Source organism: Stegostoma tigrinum, chromosome 38, assembly GCF_030684315.1.
Source record: "Stegostoma tigrinum isolate sSteTig4 chromosome 38, sSteTig4.hap1, whole genome shotgun sequence".
In the NCBI taxonomy this organism is placed as follows: Eukaryota; Metazoa; Chordata; class Chondrichthyes; order Orectolobiformes; family Stegostomatidae; genus Stegostoma; species Stegostoma tigrinum.
This window is the reverse complement of record NC_081391.1, coordinates 18838367-18862175: the sequence shown is the minus strand read 5'-3', so window position 1 is coordinate 18862175 and position 23809 is coordinate 18838367. Positions and strand designations below refer to the sequence as shown.

The 23809-nt window shown below is 42.7% G+C and overlaps 1 protein-coding gene across 3 annotated transcripts in view; it reads left to right on the top strand.

Annotated features, from left to right (window-relative positions):
- LOC125447267 (synaptotagmin-1-like) overlaps positions 1–23809 on the top strand; it is a 144936-nt gene that overhangs the window by 107998 nt on the left and 13129 nt on the right. For all 3 annotated transcript variants that reach the window (XM_059640563.1, XM_048521561.2, XM_059640564.1), the window contains 3 exons: positions 807–920; positions 5983–6150; positions 23354–23521. In XM_059640563.1, coding sequence (XP_059496546.1) covers positions 807–920; positions 5983–6150; positions 23354–23521 — 450 coding nt within the window. The remainder of the gene's footprint in view (positions 1–806; positions 921–5982; positions 6151–23353; positions 23522–23809) is intronic.

Sequence of the window (23809 nt, the reverse complement as noted above, 5' to 3'; positions counted from 1 at the left end):
GGTTAGATAGGGTGGATAGGGAGAGCCTTTTTCCTAGGATGGTGACGGCGAGCACGAGGGGACATAGCTTTAAATTAAGGGGTGAAAGATATAGGACAGATGTCAGAGGTAGTTTCTTTACTCAGAGAGTAGTAAGGGAATGGAACGCTTTGCCTGCAACGGTAGTAGATTCGCCAACTTTAGGTACATTTAAGTCGTCATTAGATAAGCATATGGACATACATGGAATAGTGTAGGTTAGATGGGCTTGAGATCGGTATGACAGGTCGGCACAACATCGAGAGCCAAAGGGCCTGTACTGTGCTGTAATGTTCTATGTTCTATGTTTGTAAAACGTTCTCGCACATAAACTAATTTCTCTGTATAATTCTTCAGCTTCTGTTTCCTTCCCGAATGGCTTTCCCCTAATTCTTATTTTCTAATTTAAAATCTGACTACCAAACGTTGGTTCACTTCCATTTACTGTTCAGTTTTGTCCAAACCCTTACCTAAAAGGCTGAGGGTATATCTGAGGCAAGCATTGCCTTTCCATTAGGATACGTCATAGAGATCTGTAGGACAGATCTACCGCACAGCTGAATTAGATGGGATTGAATCAAAATTCCAGTGCACCTACCCCACACAATTGGGAAGTCTCCCCATGGAGACTAAAAAGAATATCCAATATTTTGCCTCGTACCTTCATTTAAACTTTTCAATTAAAACAGGCAAGCTAGATGCAGCAGCATTGAGTAAGGAAGAGTCAGTAAATTCAGCTTTATTGAATGTGCGTTCGTTTTAATCTTCTCTCTAATTTGGAATTCAAGGTTCAGCCCGATGTGGAAGATTTGGATCCAAGTTTACTTGGAGATGAAAAGAAAGAGGAGGAAAAGCTTGGAAAGCTGCAATATTCTCTGGATTATGACTTCCAGAATGGACAGGTTTGTGTCTCAATTCACTTTGTGTAAGGCTGAAGATAGCAGGAGCTGAAAAGAGACTTTACAACGGGCTGTTATCTGAGTGGAATTATGCGAGTCATTCAAGTCTGCTAAGAGCTAAGATTGCAGGAAATTAGTAACTGCTGTCTCTACCAATTAAGGCATATATTTGGCCAAAACATTCAGGCTTTGTCAAATGTGTGGATAATTCCAAATAAGCCATACACTTGACACAGAGACCTGTGTATAACGCAGCCAGAAAACCCTTAATTTTTCAGCAGAACTTCGAAGTGTTGCAAGAAGTACTGTACTTTAGGGGAGGCATTGGCCAGTGGTATTATCACTGGTTTGTTAATCCAGAGACCCAGTGATGTTCTGGTAACCTGCGTTCAAATCCTGCCACGGCAGATGGTGGCATTTGAATTAAATAAATATCTGGAATTAAGAGTCTAATGATGACTGTGAATCCATTGTCAGAAAAACCCAATCTGGCTCACTTCTTCCCTTAGGGAAGAAAACTGCTATCCTTATCTAGTCTGGCCTTCATATGACCCCAAACCCACAGTAATGTGATTAACTCATAACTATTCTCTGAGCAATTAGGGACGGGTAATAAATGCTGACCTAATCATTGATGCCCTCATCCTGTGAATGAATAAAGGATGTCGGGAGTAAAGATGGCCAGCTGCCAACTGTCCTGGATAATAATATTTGGGGTTAGTTGCAGAACCCAGGGTCATGAAAGACAGTGATAATGGGAACTGCAGATGCTGGAGAATCCAAGATAACAAAGTGTGAAGCTGGATAAGCACAGCAGGCCAAGCAGCATCTCAGGAGCACAAAAGCTGACGTTTCAGCTTAGACCCTTCATCCCGAAACATCAGCTTTTGTGCTCCTGAGATGCTGCTTGGCCTGCTGTGTTCATCCAGCTCCACACTTTGTTATCATGAAAGACAGTGATTGAGATTATCTCCAGTAGTTTATTTAAGTACTTAATAAATTAATTTGAGTTTAGTAGAGCTCAGAGTGTATCTTCATTTACGTATATACTATTGTCTCTCAGAGACAGGCAACAGTAACAGGACTGAGATGACAAGGTGTATTTTTTCTGAAATTCTTCTGAAGTAGGATCCAGACCCGAAATGTCAGCTTTCCTGCTCCTCTGATCCTGCCTGTTCATCCGGCTCTACACCTTGTTATCTTAAACTCCAGCATCGGCAGTTCCTACTATCTCTGAATAATAGGACTGATGTGTTTTGAATGTCTCACACCATGAGCTAACAGTTAGGTATAGTTGATTCCAGTTATGTTCCCTTTGTACTTAAAATTTCCTCACACATGCCCCATGCATGATTACCTGGTTACATTCTTTGTGGTAGGTAAAAGGAGCATTTTCTGAATCACGGAGAGGCAAATCCCACCATACTAAGAGCATCAGGATAGCAGAACAGAGTGCAGGATACAGTGTTACAGCCACAGAGGAAGTGCAGAGAGAGAGAGAGAGAGATCAACATTTACATTTGAGAGATCTGTTCAAAAGTGTGATTATAACAGCGGGGAAGAAGCTGTTCTTGAATATATTCATATGTGTATTCGAACTTGCTGCCCAATGGAAGAGAGTTGAAGAGAGTATAATGGCGGAGGGGGAGTAGGAGGGGTCTTTGATTATGTTGGCTGATTTCCTGAGGCAGCGGGAAGTATAGATGGAGTCAATGGATGGAACGCTGGTTAGTGTGATGGGCTGGGCTGTGTTCACAACTCTGTAGCTTCTTACAGTCCCGGGCGGGGCATTGCCATACCATGTTGTGATGCATCTGGATCTGCTTTCTATGGTGCATCTATAAAAATTGGTAAAGGTTTCTTGCAGGTATGCTGAATTTCCTTAGCCTCTGAAGGAAGTAGAGACATTGTTGTGCTTCCTTGATGATTCCACGATGTGGGTGGATCAGGGCAGATTTGTTGGTGATCATCAGTCCCAGGAGATTGACACAATCAATCATTTCTACCCCAGCACCATTGATGCAGACAGGGGTGTGCCGTCAAATTTCACCTCCTGACGTCAATGACCAGTGCCTTCAATTTTCTGACAATGGTGGCGAGATTGTTGTGTTTATACCATACCGTTAAGTATTCGGTCTTGTTCCTGTACTCTATCTCATTGTTGTTTGAGGTCAGAACTACAGCGGTGGTGTCATCAGCAAACTTGTAAATGGATTTAGGGCAGAATTTGTCCACACAGTTGCAAGTGTATAAGGAATATAGTAGGACCTTGAGTATATAGCTTCACAGGTCAACGGTGTTGAGGGTTCTCATAGAGAAGGTGTTGTCACCTATTCTTATTGATTGCGGTCTACACATCAAGATGTCAAGGATCCACTTACAGAATATGGAGCCAAGACCCAGGTCTCTGACGATGAGTTTGTTTGGAATTATGGTGTTGAAGGCAAAGCTGTAGTCAATAAGCAGGAGCCTCATGTAGTTATCCTCATTATCCAGATGTTTCTTAAAAAATCTACCTATCTCCTTTGTGAAAGCATTAAATGTTTTCACCAAAACTGCTTTCAGCAACAGATAATTCCACAAGCTCACCGGTCTGTGGATGAATAAATTTCTCCTCATCTCTGTCCCAAATGGCCTAACCCCCCGTCCATAGGCTGTGGCCATGGAACTCCCTGCTCATTGGGAACATCCTTTGGTAACAAGTCAATTATAAGCACACTCTGAAACGTGTGGTGTGGCAAATTTGATAAGGTGAATGGCCTCCTTGTGTTCTGATGTTTCTCTGAGTTGCCACGAGCTGAACTGGAAGTTAAAAATCAGTCCCTTGTTGCTGCACTGAGAAATGGCTGGACAGCATGTTCAGTTGTCAGGGGAGCCAGGTATAGACAACAAATAGAGTGACAGGGTTGTAGAGATTTACAACAAAGAAACAGATCCTTTGGTCCAACTCATCCATACCAACCAAATATCCTAAATTAATTTAGTCCCATTTACAAACATTTATCCCGTATCCCTCTAAACCCTTCCTATTCATACACCCATCCAGATGGCTTTTAAATGTTGTAATCATACCAGCCTCCACCACTTCCTCTGGCAGCTCATTCTGCACACACACCATCCTCTGTGTGAAAAAGTTGTCCCTTAGGTTCCTTTTAAATCTTTCCCCTCTCACCTCGAACCTATGCCCTCTAGTTCTGGACTTCCCTGCCCTCAGAAAAAGACCTTAGCTCTTCACTCTGTCCATGCCCCTCATGATTTTATAAGCCTGTACATTCCATACACACACCACTCTCTGTGTGAAAACGTTGCCTTTTAAATCTTTCCCCTCTTACCTTAAACCTATGCCCTCTAGTTTTGAAATCCCCTACCTGAGGGAAAAGACATTGGCTATTCACTCTATTCATGCCCCTCATGATTTTATAAGCTCTATAAAGTCGCCCCTGAGTCTCTGATGCTCCAGGGAAAATAGCCCCAGTCTATACAGCCTCTCCCTATAGCTCAAACCTTCCAACCCTGGCAACATCCTTGTAAATCTCTTCTGAACCCTTTCAAGTTTAACAACATCCTTCCTATAGCAAGGAGACCAGAACTGAATGTAGTGTTCCAAAAGTGGCCTGACTAATGTCCCATAGCCACAGTATGACTTCCTAACTCTCATACTCAATGCACTGACCAATACGTGGGCAGGTTTGTCAGAATTGCTCAGAGGACAATATTTTTAAGAATGCACCAGGGTGAAAAAGAGCAGCAGTTATTCCCGTTAAGTTTACTTTTAGAGTTGTACCATCAGTAATATGTAAGTAGCTCATATCACAGTATTCAACAGCTCCTGACATCCTATCCTTTTGCTGATCATCTTCCTCCTCAGCGGGCTCCATTGCCCTCCAGCACCTTTCAAGTCTGCGTCTCAGAGCCAAAATTGTTGGCTTATAAAAACAAGCATTTAAACTGGGAAGCTGAGCCTGGTCATTTCCCTCACCCATTCCCCACCCCGTGGGACATGTTACAACAGGACGTCTTTTTGGATCACAACTGAAAAGTCAGTTTTCCTCACCCTTCTCTGGCCCAGGAGCACTTGGACGAGTCATAATCCCTATACTGCCACCTTAGCTGAAATCAGCTAACTCATTCCCAAGCCAAGAATCAGGTATCTCACTCGCCTGGTCTATACAGATCAGTCACGTGAAAACAAAAGTGGTAGAAATCACAGCAGGTCAGGCCACATCCATGGAGGGTGAGCAATCTAATGTGAAGTTTCGAGGCGGCAGCATTTATATGATAGTTGGTGGGGGGGAGTGGAATGGAATGCTGGGGACGTAAGGATGGTGTAAGTAAACAGAATGTGAGAATGGCAGAACAATGGTCTGTCTAACTGGAAAGGACAGAGAGTTCCACCTGTGGGGGTGGCAGGGGAGCGGAGGACATGGTGGCAGACAATTTAAGACATCAAGCCAAAACAAAGGGAAGGAATGGGAGTGGGTTCACAATTTGTAGGTGTTGGATTCAATATTAAGTCCGGAAAGCTGTAAAGTGTCTAGTTTGAAGATGACGTAACATAGTGTGGAGCTGGAGGGACACGGCAGGCCAGACAGCATTAGAGGAGCAGGACAATTGACATTTCAGGTCAGCACCCTTCAGGTCCCAACCCGAAATGTCAACTTTCCTGCTCCTCTAATGCTGCCTGGCCTGCTGTGTTCATCCAGCTCCACACTGTGCTATCATCGACTCCAGCATCTGCAGTTCTTGCTATCTCCTAGCCTGAAGATGAGATGTTGTTTCTCCAGATTGTGCTGTGATTCCTAGGAGCACTGCAGCATGCCGAGGACAAGCATGTGAGTGTGTGAGCAGGACGCTGTGTTAAAATGACCTGCTTAGAGAGTTCAGGGTCAGGATTGCGTATGGACTGGAGGTGTTCTGCAAAGCAGTCACCTATTGGTTTTTGACAAAAGAGCTGCTGGGAACTTGGGGAACCCCACAGCTCTGCTGGCCCAGGGCTTGTTGACTCAGTGATTGGAGCCCTGTGAGTGTTAATTTGATGCTAATGGTTTCTTCTGTATGATTTCAGCTCATTGTTGGGATTATCCAGGCAGCTGAACTGGCTGCCTTGGATATCGGTGGAACATCTGATCCCTACGTGAAAGTTTACCTCCTGCCAGATAAGAAGAAAAAATTTGAAACCAAAGTTCATCGCAAGACTCTCAATCCCACGTTTAATGAATCCTTTACCTTTAAGGTAGGAGCATGAAATGACAGCTATTGGTTAAATATCTGCATTTTATGTGGTTGCTTTTGAGCTTGCCAGGGATAAAATGTAGTGATTGGATTTTATTAGGCACTATCAGTGTTCTACTTGTTACCATGACAGTGCCTTCACACCAAAATTTCAGTTTATGTGTAATGGTGGGCGTGTGAAATTTTCACACTCTGCTCAGACAATATGAAAAGCACCAACAGTACAATTGCATGTTTCAAAGTTGGGTTGCATTTGCAGAGGGAATATTGTTAAATTACATAACAGTTGTGTGAAGTTTCAGTCGTGACAGCAGTGGGAGCAATTTGAAGTGATAAATCACGAATTGTTACTGTGCATCGTCGAATGGAACTCACACAAACCAGCAGCCTTTGGATAATGGGAGCGTAACCTGTGTCAGCATAGGTCCAGTGGGTGTCTATTTTATCTCTGAGTCAGATATCCATGAAATAAATTGCCACTTCTGAGATTTACAAGTTTAATTCTCACTGGCCCATATGTGGAGTGCTGCATTGTTGGAGGCTGTCTTTAGGATGAGACATTAAACCCATCCCTGTCTGCCCTCTGCTGGTAGATCCTATGACACTGTTCAAGGGAGAACAGTGAACTTTACCTGGTGTCCCGGGCCAATATTTAGACCTCAATCACCGTCACTATTAATAGAATATCTTGTCATGATACAATTTGCACGAGATGGCGAAGGTGGGAACTGGAGAGGGAGGATGGCTGGGGGCTGGGGGCTGGGGGCTGGAAAAAGAAAGGAAAAATATTGGGATGGCACAGTGGCTCAGTGGTTAGCACTACTATCTTACAGCACCAGGGACCCACGTTCAATTCCAACCTCAGGTGACTGTCAGTCTGGAGGTTGCACATTCTCCCTATGTCTGCATGGGTTTCTTCCTGGTGTTCCAGTTTCCTCCCACAGTCAAAAGATGTGCAAGTTGGGTGAATTGGCCATGCTAAATTGTCCATTGTGTCCATGGATGTCTAGACTAGGTGGAAATGCAGGGTTAGGGTGGGTCTGGGCAGAACTTTCTTTGTAGGGGCTGAATGGCCTGCTCCCACACTGTGGGGATTCTTAGAATCTTTTATTGTGTGCAAATTGTCTTCTGCTTTCTCTCTTCAATACAAAAGTGACTCCACTTAATTCGGTATAAAACAATTATAATGAATGGAGGCCTCACTGATGTTGTTACGCAGCATGGTGATGAAATATCTGAATGAAAACAAGCTAGCATGGCAAGCAAGTCAACAACCAGCTGTAAAGCACTTTGAAATATTGTGCAAAGGTGCTATATAAAGGCAGGTTACTTTGCTTCGCCCAAAATGGGAATGCTTGGAAATGTTGGATATGAAGAAAGATATTTGTTTATTGCAATAGCTTCCCTCAACTGGCTAAACCTTAACCCCACAAAAAAACAAGCATATTGCAGATGGCAGATACTGCATGAAATTTGAAGCAGACATTTATGTTGCCAAGAACAATCTGCATTTGATTACAGGCACCAAGGACCTTTCATTTCTAACCATATGACCAAGCTACTAGTTTCTGGGAGATTGCAAAATTCAGATTCCATTGTTAATGCAGGGGGTTTGCAGGATCATATTCTGCAATTCCTGCGATTTCCCTGGAAATCGACTTGGTTCATGAGTAGAACTCTCACTTCTGAATTACAAGGTATTGGTTTCAGGCCCCACTTCAGATCATGGTCCAATCCGGGACAACCTTCGACTTCTGTACTGGAGAGTGTGGCAATTTTGGATATTCAGAGAGGTGTGAAGACAGCAGAAATGATTTATAAAAAATGGCTCCAGTGATAAGGAATGTCAGCCTCGCAGATTGATTGGAGAAGCTGGGGTTGTTCTCCTTGGAGAAGAGAAGGCTAGAGTTGAAAGAGATAACAGGGTGCAGAGCTGGATGAATACAGCAGGCCAAGCAGCATCATAGGAGCAGGAAAGCTGACATTTTGGGCCTAGACCCTTCTTCAGAAATGGGGGAAGGGACGGAGGTTCTGAAGTAAATAGGGAGAGAGGGAGAGGCAGATAGAAGATGGATAGAGGAGAAGGTAAGTGGAGAGGAGACTTCACAAGCTTCAAATTCTACCCTTCCCCCACCTCATCCCAAAAAGATGTTTAAAAACATAACAGTGTAGTATTCAGATTTGTAATGTGTAAGACTGTACAATAGCATCTCTCATCAAGATGATGTGGAGATGCCAGTGTTGGACCAGGGTGGACAAAGTCAGAAGTCACGAAATGCCAGGTTACAGTCCAACAGGATTATTTGAAATCACGAGCTTTCAGAGCACTGCTCCTTCATCATTGGAAGAAACTGTTCCCATTCGCTGAAAGGTTGGTAACCTTCATTGAGGGTGAATGGCAAAAGAAACAAAGGTGAGAAGAGCATCAAAAAAGAAATTGCTGGAAAAGGTCAGCAGGTTTGGCAGCATCTGTGGAGAGAAATCAGAGTTAACATCTCAGGTCGAGTGACCCTTCCTCAGAACGGTAACAAAAGGGTGACATGAGGCCGTAAGTGGTTAGGGTTTGGTGTACACTGCCAAAGTGTGCAGTGGATGCAGATTCAAAAGAATTTCACAAGGGAACTGGTTAATTGTCTGAAGAGAAAAGGCATGCAGGGCTATAGGGAAAATGTTTGATTGGTGTTTGACTGGATTGTAAATGCAGAGATGTAATACAGCAGTGGCTCCTCGTGTCTTGTAACAATTCTATGATTCTACAGCGGGGGGTCTTAAAGATAATAAGGCACCCTTCAGGAAACAGGAAGTTCTTCTGATATCCTCGTTATATATAACATATCAAATCAAGCGGTATGGTGGCTCAGTAAGCTAGTGCTGCTGCCTCACAGCACCAGGGACCTACGTTCAATTCCACCTTTGGCCAACTGGCTGTGTCAAGTTTGTACCTTCTCCCAGTATCTGTGTAGATTTCCTCCAGGTGCTGTGGTTTCCTCTCATGGTCCAATGCTGTGCAGATCAGGGTGGATTGTCCATAGAGTGCAGGCTTGGTTGTCTAGCCATGGGAAATAGGATAGGTTCTGGATGGGATGCACTTTGGAGGGTCGTTGTGGGCTTGATGGGCTGAATGGCCTGCTTCCACTCTGAGGTGAATCTATTCTATTCTTAAATGCCAACAGAGATATCCTATATGCAATTCTTGATTATCACCTCTACGTTTACCTTCCTATCTTGTTTTAACAACAAATAGGAATTAGACTGTGGAATGGAAATATGTGTGAGTTTGTGTAATTATTAAAATGTTTCCAATGAAAGCAATAATTTTGACACTATCATCTCATGAAATTATGGAACATAATTATATTTCTTGGCTCTGAACTTCGGTGGAAATTCTCCAATCAGTTTCTTAGCAGCTATCTGAGCATCTCAAATACTCAACCCTTTGATTTCTCCTCCAGTCCACTGTCTGTCTACTTCATAAATCAGCTTCTCTCATTTTATTGGAAAATGGCCTTCTGAGTTCCGGTGACACATGAATGAGGCTTTCTGATCAATCCCCGTTGCGGATGTAGCCTCCGATACTGCACTGCTGCAGGTTTGGGATTCGGGTGTCCCCTGCAAACTGTGTGGAATCACAGACAATCTGGGTGGCTGATTAATGCGTCTCCTGCGGGTTCCCAAAGAGCAGATAATTAAAAACTGACTTGGGCAGCTGTCATTTGGCTGGAGTAATCTGAGAAGTGACAGATTGGAGCAGTTAGGAAGAGCAGATCTTGATTATAATAAACTGGAAGAAGCTGATTTATGAAGTAGACAGGCAGTGTACTGGGGGAGAAATTGAAGGGTTGAGCATTGGAGATGCTCAGATAGCTGCTAAGCCTCTGATTGGTGAATTGCCATTGAAGATTAGAGCCAAGAAATATAATTATGTTCTGTCATTTGTCTCAGTGTCTGCACTAACTTTGAACCACAGGTCACAACTACATGTGGAGTCAATGGTTGTTCACATTTCAATTGCATTGGATCATATTCAGACATTAGAGTCTCGCTAAGAACAAACTAAACAGATGAATGACGATTGCAAATGTTATCAAGCTATAGAAATAAATGCTGATTAGCTGCAGTTTCTCAGTGTGTTTGTCTTTGAATTCACTCTCTGTATCTCCAGCAGGCAAAGGTAGTGTCTCATATGTCACTAAGCAATATAATCTAACAGGTAGCAGGTGAGGTTCACAGGTTAGGTCTAGTTGAGTCAACTGGATCAGTAATTGGAATTCTGCTTGTGATATCTGTGGCCTGCTGACTAAAGAGGGGAAGTAAACAGTCCACTTTTGTTTACTACCTAAAAGATCCTGCAGGAAAATTTCATGATGAAGACATGAACAGGATTGTTGTCAGAGATAGTAGGAACTGCCAATGCTGGAGTCTGAGATAACAAGGTGTGGAGCTGGATGAACACAGCAGGCCACTCAGCATTAGAGAAGCAGGAAAGCTGACATTTCGGGTCTGGACCCTTCTTCAGAAAAAGGTTTCGAAAGAAGGATCCAGACCCGAAATGTTAGCTTTCTTGATCCTCTGATTCTGCCTGGCCTGCCTGTGTTTATCCAGCTCTACAACAGGGTTGAAATGATGCCTTTTTTGATTTGATTTGATTTATTATTGTCACACACACCGAGATACAGTGAAAAGTACTGTTTTGCATGCTAACCAGACAAATCTTACCTTGCACAAGTACATCAGGGTAACAGAACAGAATGCAAAACATAAGGTTACAGCTACAGAGAAGAAAGATCAACTCAAATGTATGAGAGGTCTGTTCAGAAGTCTGATAATAGCAGGGAAGAAGCTGTTCTTGAATCTGTTGGTGCATGTTTTCAAACACTTGTATCTTCTGCCCGAAGAAAGAGAGTATGAAAGAGAGTATGAGAGAGGGGTCTTCGATTATGTTGGCTGCTTTCCCAAGGCAGTGGGAATTGTAGACAGAATCAATGGAAGTAAGGCTGGTTTATGTGATGGACTGAGCTGCGTTCACAACTCTCTGTAGTTTCCTACAGTCTTGGGCAGAGCAGTTGATATGCCAAAGTGTGATGCATCCAGATAGGATACTTTATATGGCACATCTTCAAAAAATGATATCACATTGTGGACATGCCAAATGCCCTTGGCCTCCTGAAAAAGTAGAGGCAACAGTGTTCTTTCTTGATCATAGCGTCAACATGAATGGACCAGGATAGATTGTTGGTGATATTTACTCCTTAGAGCTTAAAGCTCTCAACCACCTCCAGCTCAGCACCATTGATACAGACAAGGGTGTGTCCTCCACTCCATTTCTTGAAGTCTTGGCTTTCATTAACAGGGGGATCGAGTTTAAGGCCACAAGGTTTTGCTGCAGCTCTCCAAAACCCTGGTGAGATCACACTTGGAATATTGTCTCCAGTTCTGGTCGCCCTATTATAGGAAAGATGTGGAGGCTTTGGAGAGAGTGCAAAGGAGGTTTACCAGGATGCTGCCTGGACTAGAGGGCTTGTCTTATGAGGAGAGGTTGACTGAGCTTGGACTTTTCTCTCTGGAGAGAAGGAGGAAGAGAGGTGACCTGATCGAGGTGTACAAGGTAATGAGAGGCATGGATAGAGTCAATAGCCAGAGACTTTTCCCCAGGGCAGGATTGACTGCCACGAGGGGTCATAGTTTTAAGGTGTTAGGAGGAAGGTATAGAGGAGACGTCAGAGGGAGGTTCTTCACCCAGAGAGTTGTGAGCGCATGGAATACTTTGCCAGTGGTAGTCGTGGAAGCAGAGTCATTAGTGACGTTTAAGCGACTGATGGACATGCTCATGGACAGCAGTGAATTGAGGGGAATGTAGGTTAGGTTATTTTATTTTTGGATTAGGATTAACCCACGGCACAACATCGTGGGCCGAAGGACCTGTACTGTGCTGTACTTTTCTATGTTCTATGTTCTATGTTCAATGACCAGCTCCTTCATTTTGCTGACATTGAGGAAAGGATTGTTATCTTTACACCACACCACTAAGCTGTCTACCTCTTTTCTGTACTCTGTCTCATCATTGTTTGAGATCTGACCCACTGCAGTGGTGTCATCATCAAATTTGTAAATAAGAGTCAGAGCTGCATTTGGCCACATAGTCATGAGTGTATGAGGAATATATGATGTGGAGGGGCCAGTGTTGAACTGGGGTGGACAAAGTCAGAAGTCACACAACACCAGGTCATAGTCCAACAGGTTTATTTGAAATCACAAACTTTTGAAGCGTTACCCCTTCAACAGATGAAGTGCAGAATATTGTGCAGTATGTACTTCACCTGACAAAGGAGCAGTGCTCCGAAATCTGGTGATTTCAAATAACCTATAGTCCAACTAAATATAGTTGGACTATAACCTGGTGTAATGTGACTTCTGACTTTATAAGGAATACAATAAGGAGCTGAGGATTGTTGTGGTGGAGGTGTTGTTGCTTATCCTTACCGATTTCGTCTGTAGGTCAGGAAGTGAAGGATTGAGTTGTAGAGAAGAGCCCTAGGTCTTAGAGTTTGGAGATGAGTTTGATTGGAGTTATGGTGTTGAAGGTGGAGCTAATGTCAATGAATCAGAGCCTGATGTAGGTGTCCTTGATATCCAGATGTTCCAGGGATGAGTGTAGGGTCAAGGGAATGCTGTCTGCTGTGGACCTATTGTGACAGTCAGTGTATTGTAGCGAATCAAGGCAATCTGGGAAGCTGGAGTTGATGTGCGCCATTGCTAAACTGCTGAAGCACTTCATAAGAACAGGAAGAGTCACCAGGCGCGAAATGTTAACTCTGATTTATCTTCACAGATGCTGCTAGATCTGCTGGGCCTTTCCAGCAATTTTTTTTTGTTGCCTTTAGATGTGTGTCCCTTACCTTCAATCTATGCCATCAGTCATTGATCCCTCCACCAATGAGAAAAGCTCCTTTCTGTCTACCTTGTCTATGCCCCTCAACATTTTACATGTCTCAGTCATGCCCCTCCTCAGGTTTGTCTGCTCCAATGGATAACTGTGGATAGTCGTTTTTAACAAGACACCCTAGAAATCTCAGGGCTAGTGAAAACTGCTTGCTATGTTGTAGGCCTGGATGGAGCTGATTTGAATACTGATTGATTTGGAGAGGCTCTTGTTTTATCTATTTCAATTGGAAGGAAGTTATTAAAGAACAAACCAAGTTGGAGGAAAGCTTGCTATGAACAAGCTGCCCAGCTGGTCTTTCCCATTTCTGGAAAAAAAACAACAGTTCAGGGTTTAACCTGTTTGTCTCTTAGAAAGAATGATTGAAGGAACACCTCAATTTGTATTCATTGAGCAAGCTACATCTGCAAATTTCAAAGGCAACTGCGCAGGATTAGTGACTCAACAACATTTGCCAGAATATTAGAACAACAGTCTTTGCAACATCATATACTTTAGCCTTTTACCTTTGAAATAACCCATTGAGTAAAGCATTTTTCAAAAAGCCAACCTTTGCAGAGAAACCTGATTTTTTTTCCCTGAAGAGAGCGTATATGATTTGGGGATATTTAGAAGGATAAATTTTTATACTTGTATATTACTGGCAGTGTATTCAACCAAATATTGTATCTTTACTTTATTCACTTGTGGAATGTGGCCATCACTAGTTGGCCAGCGTTTGTTGCCCGTCCATAGTTGTCTTTGAATTAAGTGGCTTGTTAGGCCATTTCAGACGGCAGTTGACAGTCAACTACATTGCTGTGGGTCTGGAGTCACATAAAAGCCAGACCAGGTGAGGATGGCAGATTTCATTCCCTGAAGGGAATTAGTGAACCGGATGGGTTTTTTCTACCAGTCAACAATGGTTTCATAGTAATCAGTAGATTCTTAATTCCAGATTTTTATTGAATTCAAATTCCATCATTTGCCATGGTAGGATTCAAACCGTGGTCCCCGGGGCATTAACTGTATTCCTGGGTGAATAGTCTAGTGATAATACCAGTAGGCCATCACTTCCCTATATTGTCTAAGTTTTGTTCTGATAAACCTGGTTGACAGATTTTGTTTTAATTAGATCCTGATATAGATAACGCATTTAATAGGTCACATCGGTAACTGTGTAAGAAGTATTTTTATTTTATGTTGTGACCTGTGGAGTTGCTAGGCTAGAGTAACAGGGCTTTCCTCCAGTCTCGCTCATAACAGGATATACCAAGAGAATTGCATGGCAGCTAACAGCTATGGTGGGCTGTGTATCAATCATTTCTTGCTAATACCACCACTTTGTCTTATTCCTTTCAGCAGGCACAATTTGAGCAATTCTGACTCACACTCCATATGTAGATGAATAGAATCACAGCTGAGAAGCCTTCAATCTCAAAAGGATGGAGCTACATTCACAGAATCATGCAACATAATAGGAGGCTATTTGACCCAATATATTCCCACTGGTTCTTTAGAAAAGCTGTTCAATTAATCACAAATGCTTGCTCGTTTCCCATAGCATTGCATGTTTTTTTCTCCTTTCAAGGATTTATCCAATCTCATTTTGAAAGCTCCTCTCATGTCTTGCTTCCCCTGACTTTTCACACTGTGCCCCCCAGATCACAACAACCAAGGAAGTGACAAAAATCCTATCTCCCCCTTTTGCCAATTATCTTAAATTTATGCTCTTGTTTATGTACCACACGATTTTTATGTGTTAGCAGTTTCCTCCACCAACACTTTCCAACCAGTGGCCTCCACCATCCAGAAGGGCAAGGGCAGCAGATACATGGGAACACCCCCGCCACCTACAAATTCCCCTCCTAACCACACACCATTCAGCTTACAAATACATCATCATTCCTCCACTGTTGCTGGGTCAGAACCCTGCAACCATGCTGTGGGTGTCCCTACACCATCAAGAACTGCAGTCGTTCAAGAAGACAGCTCACCATCACTACCCTGTCCGATGTCAGTAGGGACAGCAATAAACACTCATCCAGCCAGAGATGTTTGCATGAATGAATAAAAAGGATCATTGAATTCATAAGAATGAAATAAATAAAATAATTACACTCGCCAATGAATATGATTGTACCTGGCTTACACAAGAAGCGCTCAGCAGCCCACTTGAGTCAAGTTAATAGGGACCGTATCAACACACGCGCACCAATTCCACCACTTTCATATTGTACTCTTCCAATGAAAAATAATTTCCAAGGTTTGAGGACAAAAAATGAGCTTGATAATTATATTACTTACACAAACAAGAAATCCACACAGTCATTGAAGGAGCATTTTCTGTCTGTCAGTTTCATAAATGCAATTAAATACAGGATTTAAGATCTGCAGTAGCAAAGATTCAATTATCATTACACTCTCTGTTATCATGTGCTTTCATGCCACACTCTGAGGAAGAATTCTTTACAGACCGGTCGAGGAAAAGGCAAAGCCAAGCACTTAGGCTTAGACTGTCAAAGTAACATGATCCATGTATGCATTAATGATAAATGGTGCAGTATGTAATAATCATATAAAAATGGCTCTGAGTTACATTAGATAGGGATTAATCTATCTTCTTCATGTGTTGAAGTCTGTGTGTTCTCAAGACTCTCTACTGCATTGTAATCAGGAATACAATGGCTTAGTGGTATTATCACTAGACGATTAATCCAGAAGCCAAGGTAATGTTTTCTGGAACCCAGTTCAGATCCTGCCATAGTAGATGGTGGAATTTGATTTCAATCAATAAAAAACCTTGGATTAAGAATCAACCAATGACCATGAAGCAATTTAGAGGAAAAACCTATCTGGTTCACTAATGTCCTTCAGGAAATCTGACATCCTCACCTGGTCTGGCCTGCATGTGACTGCAGACTCACAGCAATGTGATTGACTCTCAGCTGCCTTCTGAAATGGCCTAGCAAACCATTCAGTTGTCTCAGTTGCTACAAAATCTCAAAGAAATGAATCTAGGCACTGGAAAAGACAATGGCAGAAACAGACCCATCGATCTTGCAAAGTCCTCCTTACTAACGTCTGTGGGCTAGTCAGGAGGTGAGCTACCAACCTCTGACCTGCTCTTGCAGCTATAACACTTACATATCTAATACAGTTCAGTTTCTACTCAATGGTAGCCCCTATAATATTGCTAGTAGAGTCTCAGCAATGGTTAGATTATCTCTGAGGTGGTCATTGCCTGGCATTTGTGCGGCATGAATGTTACTTATCACTTGTCAGCCAAAACCTGGATATTGTCCAGGTCTTGCAGCATTTGAACATGGACTGCTTCAGTATCTGAGGAGTCATGAATGATACTGAACATGTGCAATCATCAGCGAGCATCCCCACTTCTGACTTTATGATGGAGGGAAGGTCATTGACAAAACAGCTGAAAATGGTTGAGCCTAGGTCATTACCTTGAGGAGCTCCTGCAGAGATCTCTTGGAGCTGTGATGACTGACAAACCAACAACCACAACTATCTTCCTTAGTGCCCGAGATGACGCCAACCACCAGAGAGTTTTTCCCCCAATCCCTTTTGACTCTAGTTTGGCTAGGGCTCCTTGGTGCCCCACTCTGTCAAATGCAGCCTTGTTGTCAATAGCAATCACCTCACCCCTGGAGTTCAGCACATTTGCTCTTGTTTGATTTGATTTGATTTATTGTAGTCATGTACTTAAGTACAGTGAAAAGTTTTGTTTTGCAAGCAGTCCAGGCAGATCACAGCAAAAATGAAATAGAGACATAGGGTGCTTAAACAAAGAGAGGCATACAAGGTTACAGCTGCACAGAAGGTGCATAAAGCAAGATGAACATTAGCAAGATCACATTATTTGAAATTAGAGAGGTTCTTCAGCAGTCTAATAACAGCAGGAGAGAAGCTGTGCTTGAACCTGTTGGTGCATGTGCTCAAGCTTTCATATCTTCTGCCTGACGGAAGAGGTAGAAAGAGAGCATTACCAGGGTGGGAGATGTCTCTGATGACATTCACAGCCTTTCTGTGGCAGTGAGAAGTATAAATGGAGCCCATGGATGGGAGGTTGGCTTTCGTGATGGTCTGGACTGTGCACACAACCTTCTGTAGTTTCTTACCATGTTTGGACCATGTAATGAAGATAGGAGCTGAGTGGACCTGGTGGAAACCAAACTGCATTTTGGTGAGCAAAGTATTGCTAATCAAGACAGTGGATAACTACAAAGTCAAATTCAACATATAGGAAAATGGGGAAATGTTACAGAAAGTGACCGAAAACTTAGCCAATGATTCATGTGGTGTAGGATGATAAGGAAAAGTGTATTGTAGAAAATACCTTGAAATAGTGTCTTGCATTTGTCTGCTATGCTATAATAACACTGCAGTGTTTAGGGGCCTTTTAAATACTCATACAACCTAATTTATGATGGGATATTGGTTTTAATACCATACTTAAACTGTTATGATTTCATGAGCAAATAGATTCCTCAGCTACTATAGCACCAGCAGCAATTTAACCACTGGCAAAAAGTGTGGAGGAGGGATGAGTGCAGCACAAAGCACAGGTTGAATGTAAACAACACAGTTAAAGGAAGGAAGGCATGGCATCACATGCCAGTGTCCCAAGGGCATAAGCATCACATGGTACCCCAGTGCTAAATAGGCACAGCATCATATCACAGCACACCAGAGACTGTGGCATTTCCCACTGCGCCAAGTGTATTTTATTTTAAGGCTGCGCGGTGTGTTAAAAGATCAAACAAAGCCACATGAGTAAGTTTCTGTTGATGTTCATTGAAGTTGACAGTGTGTGGCAAACTGATTTGAATTCGGTTACTGCTTTATTCCAAGTTCACCAAGTGGAATTGGCCAAACAAAGAACTCTCTGAGCTCAACTTAAGGTGTTTCTCTGCTTTGTGCTCTCTGTTTGATAAATCGGATCACTTTGTGCAATACTCTGGCAATACAGTGTTGTTGTACATGAAATTGATGCCTGGTAGCTTTTAGCTGTAAGATTGAAAAGGGATTTTTGTAGGATGCAGCCAAAATTGGAAAGGCTGCATTTAATGTCTGTCCCTAGTTGTTCTAAAATCATGGGCCACTCCTTCTCCATGGACAAAGGGGCAGAGTCAACATAGTTTCAGAAGACCATATTGCTGTTCTATCATTAGAGAGAGAGAGATAGAGAGAGAGACAGAGAGATAACTAGTGGTGGTTTAACCTAAGGGTCACCACCCCTCAGGTGACGGGCAAGCTTGAGATGGTGGGCTTTCATCGCCACCTTCTCCAGGAGATGGAGTTTGTAATATAATGAGAATTGATAAGATGTTGCAACAGTGATGGTGTGACAATGACATCAATAGTCCCATGGGGGGCAGCTCTAGTGCTGTAGTGGTAGTGTCCCTACCTCTGAGCCAGGAATCCTGCTTCCAAGTCCCATCTACTCTGATGGGGGTTGCGGGGGGGGGGGGGATTTGTAGACCATCTCTGAACAGGTTGATTATAAAATATATCAACAATCTTTTTGATTTGATTTATTATTGTCACATGAAACAAGATACAAATGAGAAGTATTGTTTTTTGTGCTATCCAGACAAGTTATATCTTACATAAGTACGTCAGGGTAATACAGCAGGATGCAGAATATAGTTCTACAGCTACAGAGAAGGTGCAGAGAAAGATCAACTCTAATATATATGCGGTCCGCTCCTAAGTCTGATAACAGCGGGGAAGAAACATTCCTTAAATGTGTTGGAACGTGTTTTCAAACTTTTCTATCTTCTTCCCGATGGAAGAGGGTGGAAGACAGTATAACCAGTGTGGGAGGGGTCTTTGATTATGTTAGCTGTTTTCCCGAACCAGCAGAAAATGTAGACGGAGTCAATGGATGGAAGGCTGGTTTATGTGATGGACTAGGCTGTGTTCACAACTCTTTGTAGTTTCTTGCAGTCTTGGTTAGAGCAGTTGCCACACCAAGCTATTATGCATCCTGGTAGGATGCTTTCTATGGAGCATCTCTTAAAAATTAGTAAGCATCATTGTGGACATGTTGAATTGCTTTAGCCTTGTTGTGTCAAAGGCTTTGCTGAATGTCAGTGTGAGTGAGACACTGACTTGCAAAGAACAGCATTTTATACAATGGGATTAATAAAAGAATTTGCAGAAATTCCTAGGGCTAGACAGCAGTAACTCATGGTCAGGAGAAACCATTACAGGCTACACACCTCTAGGATTGGCAAGATTAGCCATTCCTCCAATGTGAGGAGTAGGAATACATGCCTCCTGGGAACACAAACCTGTCCCCACAATGGGTGATAGGTTAATGGACTGCAACAGTTCAAGAAGGCCTCTCACCACTGCCTTCTCAAGGGCAACTATGGCCAGGAAATAAAAACAAAATGCTGTCCCAGCCAGCAATGCTCACATCCCACGATTGAAAAAAACAAAAATCTAAAGAATTCTAACTCACTGAACCAATGGCCATAAAGGACAGGGAATATATGTCTGCCCAGATAGTGCGTGATGTGGATGGGCATTTAGAGATGTTCTGTTTCCATGACCACAATCAACAATATTTTTATTCAATGTAGTTTGACCGGCTGTAAAAGTAATACAAGTCACATAGCACAGTAGCTGCTGGCTGTTTGACATAGCTGGTCTAAACTGCTCACTTAACAGAAATTTAAGCCTAAAGTTAATTATGCCAGTCTTAAACTCTAGTTACCCATATGAGACCTGACACCACTTACTTCAGTCTTGTTCTCAATAGTGCTTGGCAGAGGTGTATGTGTGTGTTGCACAGTTTCACAATGTCGCTTCCCAGAAATCAAAATGTAGTGGCTTGATGATCCTATGTTCCCACGATATGATAATGATGAGAGTGGTAATTAGAGTGAATTACCCTGCAATAACTGGAATCAAAGGCAGACCTGGTATCCCTATCAACCTGCAGGAACTCCATATGAGACTCTCGCTAGCTGAGTACTGGAGATTTTGAAATAACTGTCTGACAGTGGTAATTGATCCTGGAGGGGATTGATTACTTTTGTAATTCCAGGAAATAGGTCCCTCATGTCTTGAGGATAATAAAAATATTTCCTTTATCTTCGCCTAAAGTTCTCCGTTGATTTGCTGGTAGCTGACTAGTGGAGCACTTTGAAGTTGCAGGCATATCAGGGCATGTGATCTTGATATGCTTTTACTATTTTCCCACAACATGTGATGTCTCGCATTAGTTATGCATGCACTGCAATCTCCTCCCACCTCAGCATATGTTATGGAGTGGCCTAATTCGAATTCCTATCAATTAATGCTTAGAAAGTTCAGGAAGAATCATCATTACACCCTTAGCAACCAGCTTGGTTCACCAAGTGACCAATTCAGAACCTCCCAAAGACTCTGGATGCAGTTCTGATAAAGCATTGGAGTTAGGCCATGGGGAGGTTGATTGTGTGGGACATGGCAGGAAAATTTTTGCCACCTGCGCCAACCCAGTAGGACTGGGGTCAGCCATTGACACAGTTGTGGCTGTCTGGTCTGTACTACCCGATTTTAAGGAAGCTTGCCCTCATTCCCATGGAGCCCAGAGTCAGATTTAATCACACTTTAAGAGCAGAAACCTTTCCGAACACTGTACTGACAAATGCTTTTCTTAGGTTTTTTTTCAATCTCATAATTTAGCAAAAAACACTCACCTATCAGGGTTGACATAGGTTGGAAATAATAGAGTAATTTGAGTCATGTGTGGTAATTATAACCATCAGTTACCATATCCCTTTTGACTTGTGGAGGTCTCTATTTTAAAGACTGACTGACTTGGAGCAGAAGTATTCACAAAGGGGCTATGCCTGTTGAGCATGTCCAACAGGCCAAATGGATAACAAAGGCAAAGCGGATACGAAAGCACGAGCATCCCCACCCACTTACGTTCCTATCCCCTTTAAATACCACCTGCTTCACCTGTGGCAGGGCATATTGATGAGAAGTCAGACTGTTTATTTACCTCAGGACCTACAGCCCTGGAAGAAGGTCACCTTCAATCCCAAGGGACTACCTAAGAAGAAAATGTTGTTGATGCAGGTTTGCAAGAACTTAGGTTCTCCCATTCCCTCCTCTTTTGCCTCATCTGAATGTTCAGGCACTTGCTGAATCTTAGCTTCCAATAATGGGTGGGATAGGATTGTGTTCAGAGATAATGGGAGCTGCAGATGCTGGAGAATCCACTCCCAGAGAGTGGTGGATATATGGAATGCTCTGCCCCAGAAGGCAGTGGAGGCCAACTCTCTGGATACTTTCAAGAAAGAGATAGATAGAGCTCTTAAAGATAGTGGAGAATCAAAGGTTATGGGGATAAGGGAGGAACAGGACACTGACTGTGGATGATCAGCCATGATCATAATGAATAGTGGTGCTAGCTCGAAGGGCCGAATGGCCTACTCCAGCACCTATTGTCTATTGTCCATTCTCTATGACAAAATGTGAAGCTGGATGAACACAGTAGGCCAAGCAGCATCTCAGAAGGATAGGATTGTGTCAGAGGTGAAAGGTCAAAACGTCTGGAACATGAACCAACATCACCGCTTGAATGCACACCTATTTAATTTTAACAGAGAGGGATGAACAGAGGGTGCCCAATTTACTCAGGGGAAGTAGAATGATTATTAAAATATTACAATGAGTTTATCTGCCTTCATTTGAACAGCGATTATATTTTTAACCATAGGTAGTTATAATTCTCACACCTCCAGAAACTCAGCAGCCAACCGAAAATGCATTGGGATGAAGCCATGAAGTGACTGTCTTCATAAGCTCTGATACCTGGCCTTTGAGGAGCAGAAGTGTCTTCCTCAAGCTGACCAGTAAACCGCCACTCCTTTTACCTACTCAGTTAGCCCTCATCCACAATCAGAACCTCTCCCAACCAGAATCTGCTGCCTCCAATCACTATTGGACATCCCCGGGCTGCCACAATCAGGAACATCCCAAAGACCTACCTTGCCACCCTATTGCAATCCCTCTCTATCCCCTAACATCTCTTAACTCAAGCAAATAGGCTTTGGCCCCGTGAAGCAGGCTTCCCAGAGGAGACTAGGCCCCTCACCTAGGATGCCAGTTGGTGGAAACACCATTGAAAAACATAATAACGAAAGAGCCCTGTTGTAAAATTCTGCAGACAACACCAAGTAAAGGCTCTTCACAGCTCCTTTCAACCTTGTGTCAACCTCTTACTGAAATCCAGACTAAAACCAGACCATTTGACATCATTATGCATGTTGACAGTATCACATGTGCACACAAGTGTTGTCAGGAGACAGGCTATTTGACTCTATAGCAGCCTGTCCAGGATCAAATATTTTAAATTGGTGATTATTATCAATTTAGCTCGGGTGGACTGTAAAATAGAATCATACAGTCAGACAGCAAAGAATCAGACCATCAGTCCAACTCATCCATGCTGACTAGGTTTCCCAGACTAAGCTAGTCCTATGTACCAGCATTTGGCCCATATCCCTCTAAACCTTTCCTGTCCATGTACCTGTCGAAATGTCTTTTAAATGTTGTAACTGCATCTGTATCTGTCACTTCGTTTGGAAGTTCATTCAACACACGAACTACCCTCTGAACAAAAAGTACACAATTTATACACAGTCAGTCAATATAGCGTTTTATAAATTTATATTCAGAAGTAAAGCCAGTCTGACTCCAAACCTAAACACAAACAGATTCTAAACAAAGCCTCACACCTAACATGCATTGTGTCACCTAAAATGTCACCTCTTCTTTACACTGGTAAAATCTTTAGTTCTCTCAGGACAGTGATGTGAAAAGAATTTAGGGATTTACATATACATATTAATCAGAATCTTCTAATGGATTAAAGATTTAGCAGCATCTTAGGTTTGTTTAATACATCTTCATCAATGGTGTGACACTTTGATCTTTTAACTATAAATTTGGTGTCTGATACCACCTCTCTCACTAACACCTGAAGAAGGAGTGAAGTTATGAAAGCTTGTGTTTTCAAAAAAACCTGTTGGACAATAACCATGTGATTTCTCATCTTGTCCACCCCAGTCCAACACCAGTACATCCGCATAATTCCAGTTTAATAATATCCTCATGGAAATTGGTTGATGCAATGGGAGTGTGCTTTTGAGCTGAGATCAGAACATGATGGTGTTTGGCTTTGTCCTAAAGGGAGTTGAACTCCACCCACCAGGAGCGTATTGCATTACCTTCCTGATTTCTCACTTTCCTCTTCCAGATTCCATACTCAGAGCTTGGGGGCAAGATCCTTGTGATGGCAGTGTATGACTTTGACCGGTTTTCGAAGCACGATGCAATTGGTGAGATTCGGATTCCGATGAGCAGCATTGACCTTGCTCATGTGATTGAGGAGTGGCGAGATCTTGAGTCCGCTGAGAAGGAGGAGGTATGGAGTTACACCCTGGAAACTGGCCGAAGCTTATTTCATTCTCGTTAAAGTAACAATAAAGAATATTCTGTTCTAAAACCAATGAGCGTGGAGCTGGAAAAGCTTAGCAGGTCAGACAGTATGCAAGGAGCAGGAAAGTCAAGGTTTCGGACCGAAACCCTTCGTCAGTTAAGAATCAATCACATTGCTGTGGATCTGGTATCAATGTAGGCTAGACCTCATAAGAATGGTGGATTTCCTTGCCTAAACAACATTCATGAACCAGATGGGTTTTTACAACGAGCA